The following is a 20,956-nucleotide window of genomic DNA, read 5'->3' as shown; positions in this document are numbered from 1 at the left end:
CACTTTATCTTCCTGTTTTTGGTTTTGTTTTTTTTCTCATCATACTATATTTTTTTGTGGTTGTTTGTATGTTGCCAGACATACGTGGTGTCATGTTGCAATTCCTGTTTCGTGATGCCTGTATGTGGCTCTTAACACGTAGTTATTGCATGTTAGTGTGGTGAAAGCAGTAAGGTTTAAAGACTCTTCATGTAATAAATTAGCTGGAAATGATTCAGACTAATAGAGTTTGTTTACTGTTATTTTTTTTTTTAGTCAAGTCAAGTGTCTTTGTCGTTCCAAACGTGCACTGATACACTACACAGTGAAGCGAGACAACGTTTCTCCAAGACCGTGGTGCTACATATGACATATGGCAGACAATCTACACAGGACTACATAAAGTGCAATGTGCAAAAACCAAAGCAAAGACAGTGCAACAGCAGACAGAACAGAACGATGCAGGCACAGCAGTGCAATAGAAATGTGCAAAAGACTGAGCATTTTTATTCACCTCCTTCAAGGAAAACTGAGATGAACTAAGTGTGGTTTCAGAGAAAATCTCCTTATCAACAAAACTGAACACTTTTCATGCTAAAATAACTTTAAACTACCCAAAAGTAGCTGTTCTTGCTTCGGCCTCTACTACAGTACCTGTCTGCTTACTGTGAAGGAGATATGTTTTGTACCGTAAAAGCAAAATCTGTGTGGAATATCAGTCAGCACTCAGGCAACTGATATGTTGGATATTTTCCCTGCCTCTCGCTCTCTGTCTGCACACACCAAAAGTGTTGCAGAATTTGTTGTCTGAAGGAGTAAACTTATCAGATTCAACTGGAAAACTGATTAGTACAGACTTTGACTGACACACACACACACACACACACACACACACACACACACACACACACACACACACACACACACACACACACACACACACACACACACTGTGAGAACAAACAAGGGGACCTGGAATCTGACTGACATCATCTGTGTGTCTTACAGTGTTTGTGTTTGTCTAAACATGCACACCTGTCCAATGAAACCAAATGAAACCCCACTCCCATCCACATCCTTAGCACAGGTGACGCACAAACACACTTTCTCGCTTCACATCAGCCTGACTGTTCAGATGATTCTGGTACAAACTCTGAAGTCACAGATCAGAAATTTTAGAAATACTTCAGAGGAAAAACGATCCAGAGCGACATTCCCATTGTTGGATGGTAGGAACTAGGCTAGGCGAGGCTAGTGGTACTGACTAGTTAGCTTTCTAGAGGAAGCATTTTGAGTTAGCTCTTTGTGTGGGTGACTTCTCTTGTAGAAGAATGAGGAAGACCTCCTTTATGTCTCTTATTTACCACACTCACCAATCAGTAGCTGCATAAATTGCTTACTTTGACATTGAAATATGCTCCCTTGGCATCTGGGTTCTTATTTTTTTTACACTCTCTGCACCATAAAAATATAACCATGTACTCTTAGTTGTATCAGCCTACCATGACTCACTCATGCTACTTCAGAGTACTTTAAATCTTTTCTTAACAAAGTGATATGTTACACATGACTTGTTACTTTGTGTTTTGCAGAGAATGTAAAAGTGAAATCTCACACATGCCCACATGTGGGACAAATTCTTCTGCTAATAAAGATGCTCATCAGTGCATTCCTCCCACAAACCCACCGAGTCTTATCAGTCACATCCAGTTTGCAGAACTTTGTTCTCTAGAAACAGTTTAGGCTTCTCAGTAGGCTGATGAAGGGTCATTTCCTCTCACATGCTTCTGCTTTACTGTTTACTTTGTGCGGTTAAAGCCTTGTTAGTAGTGTCAGAGTATCTAAAACAAAAAACCCCCAAAACAACCTCAGCTTAGTTTTGTCTCTGAAAGTGGACCTCTGATACTTATTTTTCTATTTTCTCATTCAGTTATTTTTGTTTCTGTGATTGTTCTGAATGTTTGTACTAAACATAGCCAAATAGTTAGGTCAGTGTATATGTAAGAAACCTGTCAGCCAACATGTCTGGCTTCAGACTGACTTAGTTTATTTTGTTTTGTAGCTGCCTGTGTAAGGATTGGGTGATTTGCTTCTTAGTTTAATAATAACGATAATAATAACAACAACAGCGATGACAAGGACGACAATAACAACAACAACAATAATAATTGTTTTTGTTGTGCTCGTCACGGGTCACCTCTCACTCACAGCAGTTTTTCACAGGGAAAAATGTGCGGTGCAACAAGGTTACAGAGACGAGATAAATGAGCATTTCCGCAGATACGATCGTGCTTGGATTTAAAAATCAATCCAGCAGTCAGAAATGCCCTCCGCCTGTTTTCTCTCGTTTGGTGATGATTATTATGGCTCCTTGTAGCTGCTACACAAACACACATGCATGAACTTACATGTATAAACTCGCCTGTGCGTGCTCAGAGACATCTGTGCTGCATGTGTCAGTCATATTTGGATATGACTGACACTGACTGGGGGTATTGGTTAAAAATCACAGCGAGTTATTCCCATAACCTTTTACCATTATTGATCCCTGACATGAGCATCACAACCCGGGTCTGGTCTGGACACAGACATACTGCACAGGGAGAAACGTAACCACACATTTGTTAAACACTTTAACGAAAAACAGCTTTGATTTTGAAAGATTTGTAAGAAGCAAGAGGACAGGAAACATTTTTCTAGGAATCCAAAAGATAACCAAGAAATATTACGTTTTGGGTTTTTTGAGAAAAAAAAGAGGAGTGAGAGAAGAATGATAAGAAATAATGGAAGTTTTTGTTTTTTGGACCCAGGGGATCAGGCTGAAGGCGAAGCAGAAGGCGTTTGTTAATCCGGTGACGTAAGATGCGCAGCAGGCCTGCTGGGTAGACTTGTGTGTGTGTGTGTGTGTGTGTGTGTGTGTGTGTGTGTGTGTGTGTGTTGCTCAGTCAGACGTCCATGCAGTGTAATCTGTGTGGTGTCCGCTGTCTGTCAGTCACTGTCAGAAGTGTGGACACTGTCCTTATACACTGCTGTGTGTGTCTGTTTGTGTGTAGGATGGAGATTTAAGAACAACATTTAATCTATGGTTTGTGTTTTTATTAGTTTCTATGTTTGCTCAGGATTTAGCATTTACGTAATTGTAATTGTGTGTGTGTGTGTGTGTGTGTGTGTGAGAGAGACAGAGAGAGGGAGGGACACTTTAAGGCATTCACACACGCTCATGCAGACAAGTAAAGACAAAGTGATGGTATGAGAGCAGAGTGTTTAGAATTTCACTTGCCATTTAGTTCCTTTTTTTTACATGACTGTTCTTATTTTAGTCTGTAGTTCCTGCCTTATTCAAACCAGTTACACTGATGTGCAGCAAAGCAAATCTTTGAACGCCACCAGTGAACCTATGAAGGTAATGATGCCAATAATTAATGATGATTTTAAAAATCATTATTAATGACTGAGACAGGTATTATTTTTTATTATTATTATTATAATTATCATTATTATGATTAATGACTGTTGCCTCATAGCACATAGGTCCTAAGTTCACTTCCACCATCAGGCCAGGGTCTTTCTGTGTGGACTTCACATGTTCTTCCCGTGTTTGCGTGGGTTGTCTCTGGGTACTCCAACTTCCTCCCACAGGGTCAGGCTGATTAATGATTCTAAATTGCCCATAGGTGTGAATGTTAGTGCGAGTGGTTGCGAATGTTAGCCCTGCAGCAGACCTGTCTGGGGTGTACCCTGCCTCTCGCCCTATGACAGCTGGGATAGACTCCAGCCCCCCACCCCCACCTGCGACCCTCAATTGGATAAGCGGAAGAGAATGGATGGAATTAGAGTGACAGGTGCAGGTTTCCTAAACCTAACTATGTTAACTGACCCAACTCTCAGTGAGGTCAATCATGACATCCTTCTCTGGTTTGTGTATTTTTTAATTGTGTTGATTTAGCAGTAGATGTGCAGACATGCAAACAGATGGTTCAGAGTAATGAGCTGCTTGTGGTTTGGTTCTTTCTGGCTGATATGAGATGACTTTAACAAGGTCAGTATTGCTGCGTCCATATTTAAAATAAGACTTAAAAAATATGTTTTTTCCAACATGAAACTATGAACAAAAATCATCTGTGCAGAGCGAGACATACAGGAGAAATAATAATAATAATAATAATAATAATAATAATAATGGATTGGATTTATATAGCGCTTTTCAAGGCACCCAAAGCGCTTTACAATGCCACTATTCATTCACTCACTGGTGGAGGCAAGCTACGGTTGTAGCCACAGCTGCCCTGGGGCAGACTGACAGAAGCGAGGCTGCCATATCACGCCATCGGCCCCTCTGGCCAACACCAGTAGGCAAGTAGGGTAAAGTGTCTTGCCCAAGGACACAACGACAAGGACAGAGAGCCCGGGGATCGAACCGGCGACCTTCCGGTTACAGATACGCTTCCCAACTCCCTGAGCCACGGTCGCCCTGAAATGGACGATAATAGGCCTTACAGGTTTCATATAATAGTTGATGTAGGTACTTATTATCTGTGTTGCCTTTTTAACAACTTGTTTTTCTCATGAGAGGAATTATGACTTTGTCCAAAACCAAATGTTCAAATGTTGGCTGCACCTAATTAGATTTGTAATTTTAATTATGATTTTAGCTCCCAACATGAACAACTTCTCCACTCCTGAGTTGATACTTGGGTTTGGGTATCTGCTGATACTAATTAGTGGTCTGACACCAGTGTGGAGTTATTATCATGTTTCTTCATTTTTACTTAGAGACTAGGAGTCTCATGTCATATAAAATGAACCAATGAACCAAAATCGATGGATAATCCTGATAAATAATCATTAAACCTCAATCCAGTTGATTGTGATTTGTTGTTGTTGATTTTTGCACATGATCTTGCAGCTCTATCTCAGATGAGAATGATAGGGCATTAACATTTAATCTTTTTAGAAAATTATCACCATAATTATTGAAAATAATTGTGAGTATGCTTTTTTTTTCCCCATAACCAAATGGCCTGCTTCCTAATGAATTGGCTTCATTAAAAGTGGATTATTAGCCCTGATTGCATGTACTGATGTGGCAAACCAGCAGTGTGTCAGTTAGTGCACAGGTCATTTTTCAGTTTTCATCCAGCCTCGGTTTATCACCAAAGAACACCAATTAATTGTGTCCTGGTGTTTGAGTGTATGAAGTTACTCTTAAATGTCCTGTGATGAACTGAAGTGTAATATTAGAATGAAAGCAGATATTTTTGGACCAACATAAAGGACTGAGAGAGATGAAGGCAACGAAAAGTAGTGAGGAGTTAAAAGTAGCTCTGGCGCAGAGGAGAAGATTATAGCTGTTTTTCAGACTTCATGGATAACGTGACATCTCCTTTGTTGTGCTGTGACTGACTTTTCAATGGATCTGTCTGGTCTCAATAGCTCTCATCGCACAGCGAGAGAAAGAGGTGAAAGCATGTGGAAAAGAGTGTCGGTGCTCAGTTTAACTTCAACTGCATGTTAGTCAGTGTTTTTGTCCAGGCACTTAAATGAAGAGGCCTCCAAATAGCTCCATAACTAAATGATTATGACAGTATCTTGTCTGAGATATGTTGGTGTCTGTATCCTAAATGTTAGGAAGTGTTTGTTTTTTTTATGATAACTTGAGTGTAAGTGTAACCATCAGTCTATGACAGGAGCTTCTACAGGATCTGTGATAATGGCAGTCTAAGTGAGAAAGAAATTATAGTGAAACCGGCCACCTTCAGAAAACAGCCTGTCACCACATGGCCTATACTTAAATGCAAAGACCAAAATATGACCTGACTAAAATATGACAGTAAGTTAAAAATACACATTCCCATTTCACAAGTAATAATAGTAATAATAATAAAAGCTTCTTTTGTGTGACAGGGTGTGTGAGAAGGTGATGCAGTGACTGTATGTGACTAAGCTGGGAGAAAATAAAGCGAGTGACTGAAGACGAGAAAACACGTTTCAGTGAGGTAGACAAATGGATGTGGAGATCAGGCCAATAAAGTGCAGTGTAAAAATATCCAATAATCATATCCAGCTGGCTTGTACCAGTTTATTTTAGGCTAAAACAACTCGAGCTATTATTAGTGTGACTCTGGTGATCATGACTCAAACTAAACAAAGTGACTCCGACCCAGACAAATTCATCACTGCGGTTCCTAAAAACAGGAGCAGAACCGAACCTGCTCGCTGCTCACTCGCTGTTTCCTGAAGGTCGCTTTATTTCTAAAAAATGCACTTAAACACTATTCATTCAAATCCTAATGGGTCGACCTAAATATTATTAACTTGAATCATCACTTGGGTTTCACTTAGTTCAATGGTTTTGTTTGTAAAATCATAGTTTTTCATTAATGTACTCTGCAGCAGCAAAGTGTTTGGTTTGGCTTAGTGTGAGTATAGAGAACAACCTGGGAACTCAAATGTTCAAACCCCCAATAAAATGACCCCAAATCACCTTTCTTACAGCTGCAGTGAGTAGCTATGGCTCAGGTCATCTTCTAATTCAGGCCAGTATCAGAAAAAATTGTAATAATTGTAATAATCACCAAAGTCACAAATTGTCATGTTTTTCTGTGATATCAGCACAACTTTGAAACCAATATAGTTAGTGTCTGTTGTACTTATGAGCCTTAAAAAATGGCAGCTGCTGTATTAACTGAAGCCAGTCGGTGTGAATGTCTAAATCTAATTAATAACGTTAACTGGAACCGTGATATGTGGTGAAAAACCATCAACCCCCAACCTTGAAATGCAGACTGTTTTTGGCTTTTCAAAATAAGAAAATGTTCATTTTGTGCACGTGGACATGAATCAGTACTGCTCATGTGGGACAGATAAAGAGTCACGTTCAGTGACATGAAATTTGGAGTGGGAAATTTGTATCGAGGAACACGAAAAGAAGCTCAAATTAATTTCCAAAACCACAAATCAATACATAGAGACTGTGACTGTTTCACAAACTGCCATTTGAGTGTGCTGACTGCCCCCTCCAAAGGTACGTATGTCCTTGAAATCAAAATTTCAAAAGTCTATCAAACAAAGCCTTGTGTGAATGCATAAATATGTCTCGTTAGGGTAGAATAACCATTAAAACCAGTCCATTTCCAACTTTCAAGTAAATCACAGCAGGATGCACCCACAGTAGATCATTTCACACAGCAATTGTGACATAGTAATAATATGAGTCAGTACAAACAATAATCTACAACACAACCTACATCATTATATCTGTATCACTGAAGGAGAAAAAAATACCACTTAAAAGTAGGAAGATATGTTTATTATTATTCTACTTATTCTGCAGAATAGTGTCACTGTACCTATCATTCTTCAGTTAAAACTGCGGCCTCCATTAATGTCGTATTATCAGTTGTAAAAGTTCTGGTATATCAAGTTGGCAAAGAAATCGATGTAAAGCAGGGGTGTCACAAATAAGGCCCGGGGGCCAGAATCAGCCCAATCTGGCCCACTGGATGTCTTTGGAAAATGTGATTGTGGTGGTAATAACTTTTGGACTTTTAATTGTATTTTCATAAAGTTAACATCTTGTCCTACTTTGCCAGAGTCATTCATACTAAATTAATTAACAAAAACGTAGCAGTTTGTGCAACGAGTTCCCAGAACACTTTCTGTAGGGTTGTGCATTCATTTCTTATGATTTAAGTGCAGAGAACTGTGCCGACTGACTTCTTTTGCTACAGCAGCATTTCTTTATCATGTAGAAAAACTGAGACATGAAATTGCTCTTCTTCTTATAGTGAGATACAGCTTTAATATGCAGTCAAACTTCTTTACACTGAGGGAAAATGGATTTTCACCAGTTCAGACCACTGAAAATCAAAGTGTGGTCCGTGATGTAAAATTAGTTTTGACATTCCTGATTTGTATTTGAATATAAACGCAAGACGACATTAGAGTTTGCTTTTGGCTAAACATCCTCTGTAAGAAGGAAGTTATGAAAAACAAAATCAGCGGTAAACAAGATAATAGCACCTCGCGTGGTTGTACCCTCAGTATGTCTTTATCTGATCACCAACAATCATCTTCCTTAGTAGCAGCAAGGGAGTTATCACTGGATCTTTCCGTTCCCACAGAATGGGAATTTTCCACAGCATCCCAGACAGATGAGGCTGGCTGGTTCTCATGAAAATGGGCTGCTGGTCAGAGCGTTGTAATCACGAGCCCGCTGATCCACAGCTCAGACACTGGGACAGATTTAGACTGGGAGAGTGGTGGCGTCAGCTATCTCTCTCTTTGCAGATATTGTTGATGTTTATTCCTACAGCGTTTCCTCACTCAACCCTCCAAGCTGAGAAAATAATTTCAAGATAACTGACAGGGCTGTTTATCATGACAGTGCAAAAAAGCCATTCTGTTAAATGTCAGTCACACTCCAGCTGAGGAATTTTATGATAATTGTGTTTGGGTGTCTGATTGTGGTCTCTCCAAACAGGTTGTTAAAGCCAAATTGTTATTTGTAGCTGCCACTCATGAGATGAGTTACTGTCATTACTGCAGCTGCATATTATTCACCCACGTTCGTAAGAAGGGCTGGGCGACAAACCTCAAATCTTTTTTTGTCAGTGTCATAAAGTCAAAGTCTGAGTACCAAAGGTAGCACGGACTTTCTTTACTTGTTCTTGCTAATTTAACTTAACATATTGGAACATATTCTGTATGACTTTCATCTGTAGATGATGTTGGAAGAAAAAGGTCCAGGTAAGTTGGCCTTTCTCACATGTACCAGGAGATTATCCATATTGGATATGTCCCAATAACTGAAAATGCTCTGTGTGGGTTTAAGGATGGGTAATATAAAGAAAATTTGCAGTAATGATATTAATAATGATATTTCTGACCATATAGAAAAAAAATACAGTTTTATTAGCGCTTTCAGGCAGTAGCATTTATAAGGTATACGTGTAAATAAAGGGTGTTCTTCATCCTTTCCCAATGAGCTGCTGTGATTGTGTTCATTCATTACAGCACAAGTCAAATGTGACTACAAAAGTAGCCTAGGTAGAGTTATCCCTGAAATGAATAAGTGAAAGTATAAAATAACTGCTTAACACTTTAGTTTAATGTTAACTAAAGTGTTTAACATTGTAACTCTTCAGGACATGTACAGTATTTTCTATTTAGAAAAGTTGTTTACTACCCCCTTTAAAGTGCGTCGTTTTGACTAGTGTCGTCGATACTTTTGTATGAAATTTCATGTATCATGTAAAAATGTATATTTTTTAAAATTTTTTTATTTACACTTGTTTGGGATGGATTGGAACGTAAAAGCTCTTCTTCTGTCTGAAGGACTAAAAGTAAACCTCATTTTATCCAGAATCCCGGATCTTGTCTGAGTATTTGATTGGTTTTCATTCCATCTTTGATAACTTTGTCATCTTTCTTTGTTTTACTTTTGGTTCCAAACATCAACTTGTCCCCATGACAACCACGGGCAATCCAAGTGGAGTAGTGTCCTGCTCAAAGGCACTTAAGTAGAGCAAGTGTTTGCTCTTGTAAAAGCAGATATGTCTTTATTTGTCTTTATCTTAAACACTGAGCGCCATCATCTTCGTCATATCCCTTACCATTAACTTCATCCAGTGGGCTCTTTCCCTTCCCACACAATGGAAACAATCCACAACATTCCAGTATGCCGCTCACTGATGGTTCCCTTGGAAATGGAATGCTGAGAAGATTCCATCACGTGAGTTTGGCTACCAAAGATAGAATGTTTGGGATTGATAACAAATGAGGCGTGACAGCTTAGAGGGCTTTCGTGGCTTTTTTAATTTTAAATCTATATTTATATCCACAGGAGGAAAATGATCCATGAGGCTAAATGAAATTGTGAACTTCTGTACTGTGCAGCTAGTGACGTGATGTGATTGAGGTTGGCGGTGCCGAGTTCAAGTTCAGTCTGCACGTTGAAGTAGCATGGAAGAGACTGAGCTCAGTGGATCTGACATAGAACTAACTAATTAATTAATGAGCCAATGAAGTTAAAGAAAAGAAGGATGCTTATTATTAAAACTCTCTTGCAGATGTGACCAAAGTATTGTAAACGAGTCCCGCATGGTTCTGAAATGGCACCAGGCAGGCAGTCAAAAACGATTCATGGGAAAAGAGCGAAACATTTAATAGATTTTCAGGGACATAAAAATGTAATGAATCACGGCACCGCTGCACCATCATAATATCATTTTAATTAAGTGTTTGACCAATAAATGTGGCCAGAAATTATTTAGGAGGTGATACGTTGCTGTTTGAATCAATTTAAATTCCTTTGTCAATATGTGAATTGTGTGTTTGGTCGGGTATTTGTTGACCAGCAGAAGGCAACAATCCTCTTAAAGCCTCACATTCAGATGTCACAACCCAGATGTTATAACTGCATAACACACATGTACACAAACACACACATGCACACACACAGCAGCTCTCATCTCCCAGTCATGTATTACTGAGTCAGACAGTGAGCAGCAGCGATAACAGTGATTTAGACTCCATGTGGTGTGGGATCAGCAAGCCGACCATAAAAAAACAGTAGCAGATGCTGTGTGTGTGTGTGTGTGTGTGTGTGTGAATTCATAGTTGTGTAAGCGTTATGTTTCCCAGCAGACAGCCATCTCTCTATGGGCTTGCAGATCAAATCTCCATTGGCTCCTGTGAGTGTGTTTATAAAATGTTCTGCTTAAAAATATGTTATATTGTCCTTCACGCAAATGTTAGGGACTGTATTGAATGATGGCTGTAATATTGTAGGAAGAGATTGGATATGTTTTTTCTGCATGTGTTTATAACATGTTTTCTTCAGACTTTTTGTAATGTTGTTTCTCAAAATAAAAATGATTGATGTATGAAACAAAAGCCATTTATAAAATGCAGAGTAAGGTTGGTTTCTGTTTCCTACCAATGACTCCTGATTATAGTCATGCACACTGTTACGTGGGGGAGAAACCATATAAAATCACCTGTTTAGGAAAGTCGCTAACCGACTATTGTCAAAACTGACGAACGATAGGAAGTACGGAGTCACATCATGATATGAATTGTTTTTATAAACCAGCTTGGGTTGCAAATAAAAACTGAATGCAATGGTTTGCATATTTTATAAATATCATCTTTATTTAAAGTACAACACAGTATGTATAAAATATTTAAAGTGAGAAACGGTGCCATTTTAGAATAATATGTGCTAATATTTGCTCTTTAACATGAGGAGACCAGTTGCTAAAATTTGGCTGCTCGGCCATCCTGGGTCTCCTTTGCTATATATTTAATTTCATGGTGCTTCACATGTTTTCAGTTGGTAAAAGGTCTGGACCACAGACAGGCCAGTGCAGTATCCTAACTCCTCTTACTGCAAGAAGCTTCAAATCCACCATGTGGCGAGGCCTTTCTGTGTGGAGTTTGCATGATCTTCCCATGTTTGCGTGGGTTCTCTCTCTCTGGGTCCACACCCACAATCCAAAGACGTGCACTTAGTGGCATTCATTTCATTGGCAATTCTGTGTGTGTGAATGGTTGTCTGTATGTGTTGTCCCTGCGACAGGACGGCAACCTGTCTGAGGTGTACCCTGCCTCGTGCTTTATTGTAGCTGGGCCACTGACCCTGGATTGTTTTAGCAGAAGAGAATGGATGGATGGGTGGGTGGATGGACTACAGACAAGCCAGTTCAGCACCCAGACTCTTCTGTAAAGCTATGCTTTTTAAAAATTATACAATTCCTTCCTTGAAAAGAAGTCATCTGGACGAGTGCATGTGTTGCTCTGAAATCTGTAAATACCTTTCAGCATTGATGGTGCCTTTCCAGATGTGTAAGCTGTCTATTCTAATGCACTAATACAATCTTTTCTTCTTCCAAAGATGTGATATTTAACCTGCATTTTGTGGATGGGACACAGTGATTTCTGAAAGTGCTCCTGAGCTCAGCGAGGCGTGCACAGGCGTGACAGAATCACGAGAGCCCAAAAGTCACAGGCATCCAATGTTGATTTTATTGGCTTTGTTTTTTGCGCACAGAGATTTCTCCAGATTCCTGGAAGTTTTTGGAAAACATTATGCACTGAAGATGCAATGTTTTATTTTATAGAACATTATTCTGAAACAATATGTAGGCATATTTTTTCCAGTTTGGTAAACTTCTGCCCGTTTTAACTTCTGAGAAACATGTAGATGTTCAAACATTATTAGTTGATCCTCCACCTGTTTAATTTTACTAGCACTTACTGTGGTAAGTATTTATTATATTTGATATTATCTATTGTGAATGAGTGGAGGATTTTGGACACAGCAGTAGTTTTAAATTCTCAAGAACACAGAAGCTAAATCAGCAAAATATAACAAGAAAAAAACAACAAACTCCCCCCGAAGAAAAGAACAGAAACCAACTCGAGAGGCAGATGTATTTATCCAGTTGCATAATCCTGTATTTATGATCTAGTGTAGAGTTATAGGAGAAATATTCATCACCAACCAATAATAGCAAGAGCATTATAAATGTGAGTTTCTATTTGTGGCCAGTTTATTGGCTTAGTTCAAAGCATTGTGTAACCTGATCTGACTGCAGCACTGCATGCTGGTCCTCTGAGTATAAATGAAATATGGGACTTTTCCTTGTTTTTTCTTACATGTAAGATGAGGAGCAACCCTCGCTGAGGAAGTTTCTGTATGTGTTTGCAGAAATGTATGTGCACGATTGTGGCGACTGTGCTGCATCGTGACATGATGTTCATCATGAGACGATGTAAATGACCACGGTGCAGTAACATGCAGTTTCAGCTTGTGTAGGTGCCGTACGTGTGTGAGACTAATGCTGATGTCAGTAACGTTATGTAACTGCTGTGATGTCACGGCGCTGAGCTTCTTGGCCCGCTTTCATGTCGAGATCTGTTGTTTTAATCCATGAGGGTCGGCACAGTGATACAACCTGGCTCAGAACTTGACCTTCACCAGGCAGACACACAAACTCGGGATGTGTTTAGAACTCAGAGATGTGAACTGTAAGAAGAATTTATTTATTTTAGTGATCCCTAAACTTGTGCTGTATATTTATTCTGAATGTTTTAATTTGTTGTAAAGATGGAAAAATATGTGTTTTGCTCAAGAAGCTTTGGTAACGTTCCGTCTTGAGGCATTTTTAGGCTTAATTCTGTGACTCTGTGAGAGTGTGTGTGCGTGTCTTTTAAGTGGAAACTGTGTCTACTGGCAACCTCTTTCTTGTTTACAGATTTGAGAGCAAATGCCCTTATTAATATTCATGTTTTTTTTCTGTCTCGCTCTCTCTCTGCAGAACTCGTAACCTCTCCGGTGGTTCTCCCAGACCTCGACACACCAAGAAGATTCACTTCATCAAAAATATGAAACAGTACGACACAAGAGGCAGCAGGTGAGCCACACAGACTCCCACAATTCTGTACCATCAGATTTAACAATGAGCAGTAATACAAACTACTTACTTTAATACTCAGAATCTGCAATACACAGGTACATACCAGGACCCTGCAGGTTCATATCTATATCAAATATTATGATGTCATTATGTTGCCTAGCAATCACCGAGCAAAGAGCTGAAATAATCTGGTTTTAGCATATAAGCATCTATAACACCTAATAAAAGTATCCCGTCATTTTAATTTAATCACAGTGGCATCTCATTTTTATCTACAAAGGTTTAATTATACAGGACATGGTATGATGCCATAAGTTCCCTAGCAACCACCTAGCAACAGGATAAAATAACCTTTTCGAGGAATATAAACATCTACTACCCCCTTTAAAAATAAATAAATAAAGTTTCTCAGTGTGATCATGTTTTGTCACCAGCAGCACAAACATGCTGAACACTACTGTAGCATAAATATGTATCATTCTGTTATAGCTCTATTGTTAAATATAAGTCTTCAGAGTGCAATTATTTTTCTTGTGAGGTCTGTATAAAGTGCTGGTGACTTTTATATCCCATTTTTGTATACATTTTATATTTGGTGTCTTTTAATTTAGCTTTTTGAATTATCAAATCACAAAAGGATGAAAAGTAAAAACAAACAATACTGAAAAACTGAATCTTTGGTCTTGAACTCTGAAAAACAACAAATCTTCGAAATGTTTTGCCCACGTTTGGCTCCACAGTGAGTCTGAAGTTGTTCCCTTAACTATATTTGAGTTTGAAGGTAAAAAACACGTCATTCAGCTGCTTCAGCCAAGGTGTAGACTGTATTTAGAGGCATGTTGATCCCTAATGTCCCCCAGCATGTGGAACAAGGTCGATACAGCAGGTTGAGGCCTGTGGAGGTCTGTGAAAGCTTTATGTAGAGGTGCGTTATCAGTAGAGGCTACAATGGCAAATGCTCTGGCTCTTTTTCAAACCGTTCCTCCTACATTGACTGCTCAGGAATCACAATGAAAACTGTGTGGTACGTTTTGTAACGCAAAACTCGAGGACTGGCTGAGGCTTTTCTGCTTCTTTCTCATTGGGGCAGTCCTTTGTGACAGTGTACAGAGGTCACAACACTGATCTTTCCGTTATTGTTAAGTCTCTGTCAGAACTAAGCCCTACATACGCTGCTGACTTGCAGAAGTGTGTCGTCTTTACAGCAGGAGAGGAACCAGAGAAGCCTGGACAGTGTCATTCTGTTCTGCTTAACTCTTCTATTGTATTGTATTCGTGTCCTTCCTTGTGGAGTGTATAAATACAACTCTGGGTCAAAAGGGCCCACAGGGCTGCTCATCACATAATAACAGACTGACTGAGGGGTAATTGTTTTAAAATAGATCCAGTAAAGAGCACCAGTGCTGTTTGAAATTCAGCTAAGTCACCATGTTGTCACAGAGAAGAGGAAATGTTAGAGCTGTCTTCCCTCAGAATGGGCTGTTGTGTCCCATGATCCTTGTTTGGGTCATCCTGGGAGACTTTAAATGGTTCACCTTGAGGTCACCTGTAAAAATTGCTTGTTTACTTCCTTTTAAAAAAGGTTTTCTTTGGAAAAAAGAACCAAGACATTGATTGACAGTGAAATATAGAAACAGCTCACAATAACAGTCGTCTCAAGGTGCTTTATTTTGTGAGGTAAAGAACTTAACCCAGGGACAAGACAACACTCCCTGGGAATGTACTTGGTGAGAGTGGGGAGAAAGACCTCCATTTTAACAGGACGAGACCTCAGGGAGGGACAAGCCATTTCTTGCAACAAGTTGAGTGATGAGTGGAAAGTGAAGAGACCAAAAGAAAGCATAAAGAAAATGGACAAAACATAAACTACTGCAGAGAGTAGACAAAATTAACTGACTGCATGGGCAGTGTGGTACTTTTCGGCATTTATCACACCGCAGGCTAGCAGCTGCACGTGTGCAGAGTGTGGTTAGATGCTGCTTCAGTCGATTGTTTATATATCAGTTTACTCTGACATGCCAACTCTCATTTTGCACATCAAAGTGATGGAAAGCAAACAGATGTCATCTGCTTGTTTTCCACCTCACTTGTTTACAACTATAAGTCAGCTGAAAAGAGGGCCGAGCAGTCAGTGGTGCTCGGTGTCATGATATCTTTGAACCAGCAGGTAACGTTTTTGTACTTTAACAGTAAAAATATTAGTAATTAGTTTAAGTGACAGGTGAGCAAAGTAGGTGACCTTTTACAGTGTAGAATATCCACCAAGATCCATCCAAGAATTGTAAAAGTTCTTGTTGTGTTTTTTAAAATCAAATTTATGTTAACTAATTATATTTATATATTTTTTTAGTTTATTTTTTGTTTTGTTTTTGGGGGGAAATGGTGAAATGGAGAGTTTTCTGCTCTAGTTAGTTCCCAGCAAGATGAAAATGTTCTGCTGTTGCATATCATTTATTAAAAAGCATAATTGTAAGTCACATTAAACCTTCCACTACGCATACATTTCACTGATGAAGCGTAATTGGAACATAATGCTGTCTACATTTGATTTGAAACATACAAAAAAATGCTAAATGTTTTGTCATTTTAATTTTTTTATCTATAAATTTCCTTTGTTTGTCTGTTGTCAGTGTAGCTACATAGACAAAGCTCTGGGTCAGTGGTTCAGTCCTCAGTGGGAACATTGTCTGTTTTCCTTGAAGGTGATTATGGAATAATGTGCCCCCAGTGTTGTGAAATGTGGTGTAATAAATGGATGGGTGCAGGGGACAGACTCCCCAGCACAGTCACGTTTTCAGCAGCTGTGTTGCGATGTCTCTGCTGTTTCCACTGAGCTCCCTGGTGACTTCCTGCTCTTGACTTTCCCATGCATCACAGGGAACGAGCTTTGTGTGTATTTTTGTGTCTCCGGCTCACACAACCAACAACGGCAAATTCAAACTCATAATCTGTCTCGAGGGATGATCAGAAGGGTAGGAGGAGCAGCCTCCTGTCTAAATTGAACGAGTAATGATTCATGCTTTAATGACCTTTTAATGTTGAATTTTCCATCGCGCTGCTGCGTATTTAGCTTCCTAAAGAATTAAACTTTGAACCGCTGGGCTCCCTTTAGTCTGTTTTCATCCCCTTTAAATGATAAATCACTTAGTAGTGTAATACAGTTTTACATCCCGAACCATAATTAGCAAACATGGGTTAAAACTGCGTGTCTCTATTGAGCCTAAGGTTAAAGTCTACTGAATTATTTACCCAGTTGGATCCTCATTAAGATGTGCTAAGCATTTGACCGGGATCATGTCATCTCTGTAAGAAAAACCGCAGTGTTTGGATTAACTGGCTTCCTTCTTCATATGTTTATCCCTCTGTGACTTTCTAAACAAAGAACAGTGTATACAAGTCCACTACATAACAGTTCTTCAGTCTGATGCCAAAGACCAATGCGAAGAGAAATAAAAACGAGTTACTACACATCATAAATTAAATGGATAATTAAAGATACATTTATATTGTTTGGTAACAGTTTTCCAGACTGGCATCATTTAAACAGTCTGTGATTCAAACCTGGAGTCAGATGAGACGGTCAGTGTGTGAAGTGTATATGTGTAGCTACGTGATATTGACCACTGGCTTCTGCACATCAGCATTTTGGCTGCCGTGAGCTTTTTTGTTTGTTTGTTTTGAAGCCAAAAGTGATCACAGTTACATCGGATGGTGGAGTGATAATTCTAGTAAGCATAGTGAGCACGCTGCATTTGTCAAGTGTACAAGTGCAAAGCAATGTCCAGTGAAAGGAACTCTAATGCTTTATAATTTTGGATAATTTCATGCTCCCAACTTTATTGAAACAGTTTGGGGACCCTTCCTGTTCCAACTGCACACCAGTGCACAAAGCAAGGTCCATAAAGACATGGGTGAGTTTGGTGTGGAAGAAGTTGACTCGCCTGCACAGAGTCCTGACCTCAACCCGATAAAACACCTATTAGAGCAGAGACTGTGAGCCAGGCTTCTTCGTCCAACATCCCTGTCGGATCTCACAAATGCGCTTCTGGAAGAATGGTCAAAAATTCCCATAAACACTCCTAAAGGTTCCTAAAGCCTTCCCAGAAGAACTGAGGCTGTTATATCTGAAAAGGGTGGGGCGACATCACATTAAATCTTACGGATAAGTAAACTTTTATCCACTATCTACACCTTGGCTGAAGCAGTAACCAAGAATGTGATTGGCCAGCTACCAATCACCAATCACAGCTACCAAAAAAACAATTGAAACGCAGTCTTGGAAGCAGCCTGTAAGCAGCTAAACTAAGGATGCACCAATTGCAATTTCACTGGCCAATTAAAGACCAGCTGATATTGATTTTTGCAGATCCTGATTTTCTTTTTAAGAACTAACTGGCAGCATTGAGTAAAAAACCTCAACTTCTCTTCTATGCTAAATATTACGGTCATAATAAAAATAAATTATTAAACTTCACAGCTTCCCCCAAACTGCACTAAGTTACAGGATCTTCTCTCGATTAAACAGCTGAAAATAAAGGGCTCTGCTACTGGAGAGTAATTAACTGAAAATGATTGCACTCTCTTACCAAAGAAAAGTAGGTGCAGCAGATTTATATAACAAGATAAATCAGACACTTATGTTATTCTCCAGTATGTTTATAAATTCATCATACAATAGAACATCTACCCGTTTCTCTTTTTCATACGTTTCCAAAATTTTCGTCATAACTGCTTTGATCCTTTGCTCATACCAAGGTCTGGTTAGCTTTAGTCTGGATAGGTTTAGCTTTAGCCTCTTTGTCTTTGTTGTCTTTTTCAAAATATCCATGTTGATGAAGGTGATTTAAATGCATGATTAAGTTTGTTACTACAAATGTGTTCATGGTAACCCCCCCCCCCCCCCCCCCCCCCCCCAAACAGTTTATTCTGGCAATGGGCTAATGACATGCTAGCATGTGGCTATGTGTGTGTACGTGCTCGACTCTTTGCTGCTGGCTGGCCAATATTGTTTAATCCAGGTTATATAACTACTTTGATAAATTTACTGCTCGGTCTGCCAGCATCCTGATGAACTATAGAGCCGATTCGTGCCTTGGCTAAATTGGTAACATTTGCTTCAGTTACTCGGAGACCTTGAAACGCTGACCTTGTGTTGCCTTGACAGACAAAGTTGTTCTAACTGACCGAGAAGCTGCATGTTGGACAATTATCTGTTCAGCTCTGAGCTAAGTGTGTTTATTCACTATGTGTGAAAACATAATCTTTTAGTCTCTTGGTTCCTGAGCCAAATATAATGACTGCAAACATTTTCCTCTTGAGACCAAAACCAGGCCAGCAAGCTGTAGTCTCTGCTCCAGATGGGTTTATACTCAGAGGAGCTGCAATAAAAAACAAACACGGACATGCACGTGCACGTGCACGCACACACTGTGTTCTCCATAATGAAACTCTATTATATCATGTCATAGTTGAGCAGAATTGAGGGTAAGGGTGCAGCTGGAGCCTTTAACTCAATTAAGTTGGTGTCAAGTGTGCATTTGTGTGTTTTGCTCTTTAACGGTGAGTAAATATTACGCCATGCTGAGGAGCGATATGATCCTTTAAACTTTCAATCCTTAAATTTACCCTGGGATTTAGCTTTATCTTCATTTCACCACAAAGATGCAGAGTTAGCGTCTTCATTTTGAAACTTTGTCTGTTTTTGTGTGTGTTTAATCAGCAAAATGCCTCAGATGGAGAAAAGTAATTCAGCTGGACAGATGTCAAAACACGATAACCACTGATGTGTGTTTTTGTTTGTGTTTCAGAATCGTGCTCATCTGTGCTAAGAGGTCTCTGTGTGCTGCCTTTTCTGTTCTTCCCTACGGAGAGAGCTTCTACCTCAGGTAATCCGTACAGACACATCTGCTTATGTACTCCCACCTTCTGCCTCTCATGATGAAATCAAGAAAAAGGGTTCGACATAACCAATGGGCTGATGGCAGGGGGAAAAAAGTATTTGTGGAAAGTTGATTTAAACACTGCTGGCTTATTTAAAACTGTTATTTACTGAATTGGTCATCGCTGGCCTAAGTTCACCTGAAGCAAGCTGGCTGAAGGAAACCTTATATATAGTTATCTTCATCCTGCCAGTAGCTGTTTTCACATGAAAGGAAATGTTTGAGGTTGCTGAGATAAAGAGGCTGTTCTACTGGCAGGTGATGCTGGTGATGGCCTCAACAGCGTGGAGGTTTCACTCGCAAAAATAGATTCGTGCAGACCATCAAATGAATTTAGAAGCATGTGAATAAAAAGTTTTCAGAGATTTAGCCCAAGCAGAGGTTTAGACCAGTAACTACCCCTGTCGCTGTTCACTAGGCAGGAAGGAGGCAGCGCCGTAACTAAGAGAGTGAACCAAGTGGAGTGAAAGGAAATGTTTGTCCTGCAGCTCTCAAAAATCCGAGACCTTTATTAGATGGACTTTTAAACATGAAGAAACGTGAGCTTTTCAGCTGTTCCCATACACTGCTGGTTCATCCTGCACAGCAACAAAGAAAATGAATACACAAGTTTCAAGGAAATGCACAAGGGGCCCAGAAAATCACTAGAGGGAACAATGCTTGGACACTTACGAGAAGTAGAGGTAGGGAAGTAGAAGTAGCCGAGGTCTCGTTTCTTCATTGTGAGACAAAGGGACATGAGAGTAGAAGAGGGGATGATGCAGAGGAGTATGAGGGAGAAGAGCCGTTTGTTCGGAGGGGGATGATTTTTTTCCCATGTGCATCAGAGCCCTCTGACCTGACCTTAGGTCTGAGTGGCTGATGACTCATACAAACACCACGATCACACACAAACATCTCACAGTAACGACAAGAAGAAACAATAATGGAAACAACAATAATGCTGTTCTCTCCAATAGACAAGTCATCCTGATCAATTTTTTTCTCTTTGTGTTCACACAAACACACGTTTTTTTCTCAGCTGAAATTCTGAGAAGTCTTAGTGCATGTTGTGTCATGTCACACTCGCACCATGCGCACATGTAATGTACGCAGCTATTATCATGAACACATTCTCAGTTCCCTCTAGTTCCCATTTATAGATGGTTTCAGATGGTGCCAGAAGAAACTTACTGAAATTACAAACAAATTAGGTAAGAAAAAATCAATGGAAAATATATTAAATATCAACCATTTTAATTCAATCAATGTTGTTTTTTTTTTAATTAGTTTGTAAAAAGCAACGTGTTATACTTCAGAGTTTCAGCATTTTTGTGTCCTTCATCCCGTAAACGATTATCTGTTTAGTTTGAAATCTTATTCAAGCCAATGTGCGATTCTGCAGAGGAGGAGGGAGGCGCCGCATGGCTCCTGTCACGCAGGTGGTTGTCTGTGGGACATGTTAAAATATAAAAAACTAAATCCAGGAAGTCTGGGAATTAGGTGTAGTATCTGGAAAGCACACAATCACTATGAAATGGTTAAAGTACAGTCAGATCATATAAGGAAAAGGAAAGAATTAAACCTGTGAAATGAACTGGTATGTACAGTGAAAGGGTGTAAGTCGTATGCTATGTA

At 39.5% G+C, this 20,956-nt stretch overlaps 1 protein-coding gene across 1 annotated transcript in view; it reads left to right on the top strand.

Moving 5' to 3' along the window:
- cables2b (Cdk5 and Abl enzyme substrate 2b) overlaps positions 1-20,956 on the top strand; it is a 46,960-nt gene that overhangs the window by 11,884 nt on the left and 14,120 nt on the right. Inside the window, exons 2-3 of the mRNA XM_080898819.1 lie at positions 13,302-13,397; positions 19,208-19,285. Of these exons, the coding sequence (XP_080754945.1) occupies positions 13,302-13,397; positions 19,208-19,285 (174 nt within the window). The remainder of the gene's footprint in view (positions 1-13,301; positions 13,398-19,207; positions 19,286-20,956) is intronic.

Source organism: Rhamphochromis sp. 'chilingali' (assembly GCF_963969265.1).
Source record: "Rhamphochromis sp. 'chilingali' genome assembly, chromosome: 12".
Lineage (NCBI taxonomy): Eukaryota > Metazoa > Chordata > Actinopteri > Cichliformes > Cichlidae > Rhamphochromis > Rhamphochromis sp. 'chilingali'.
Note: the sequence above shows the minus strand (reverse complement) of the source record. Positions and strands in the feature narration are given on the sequence as shown.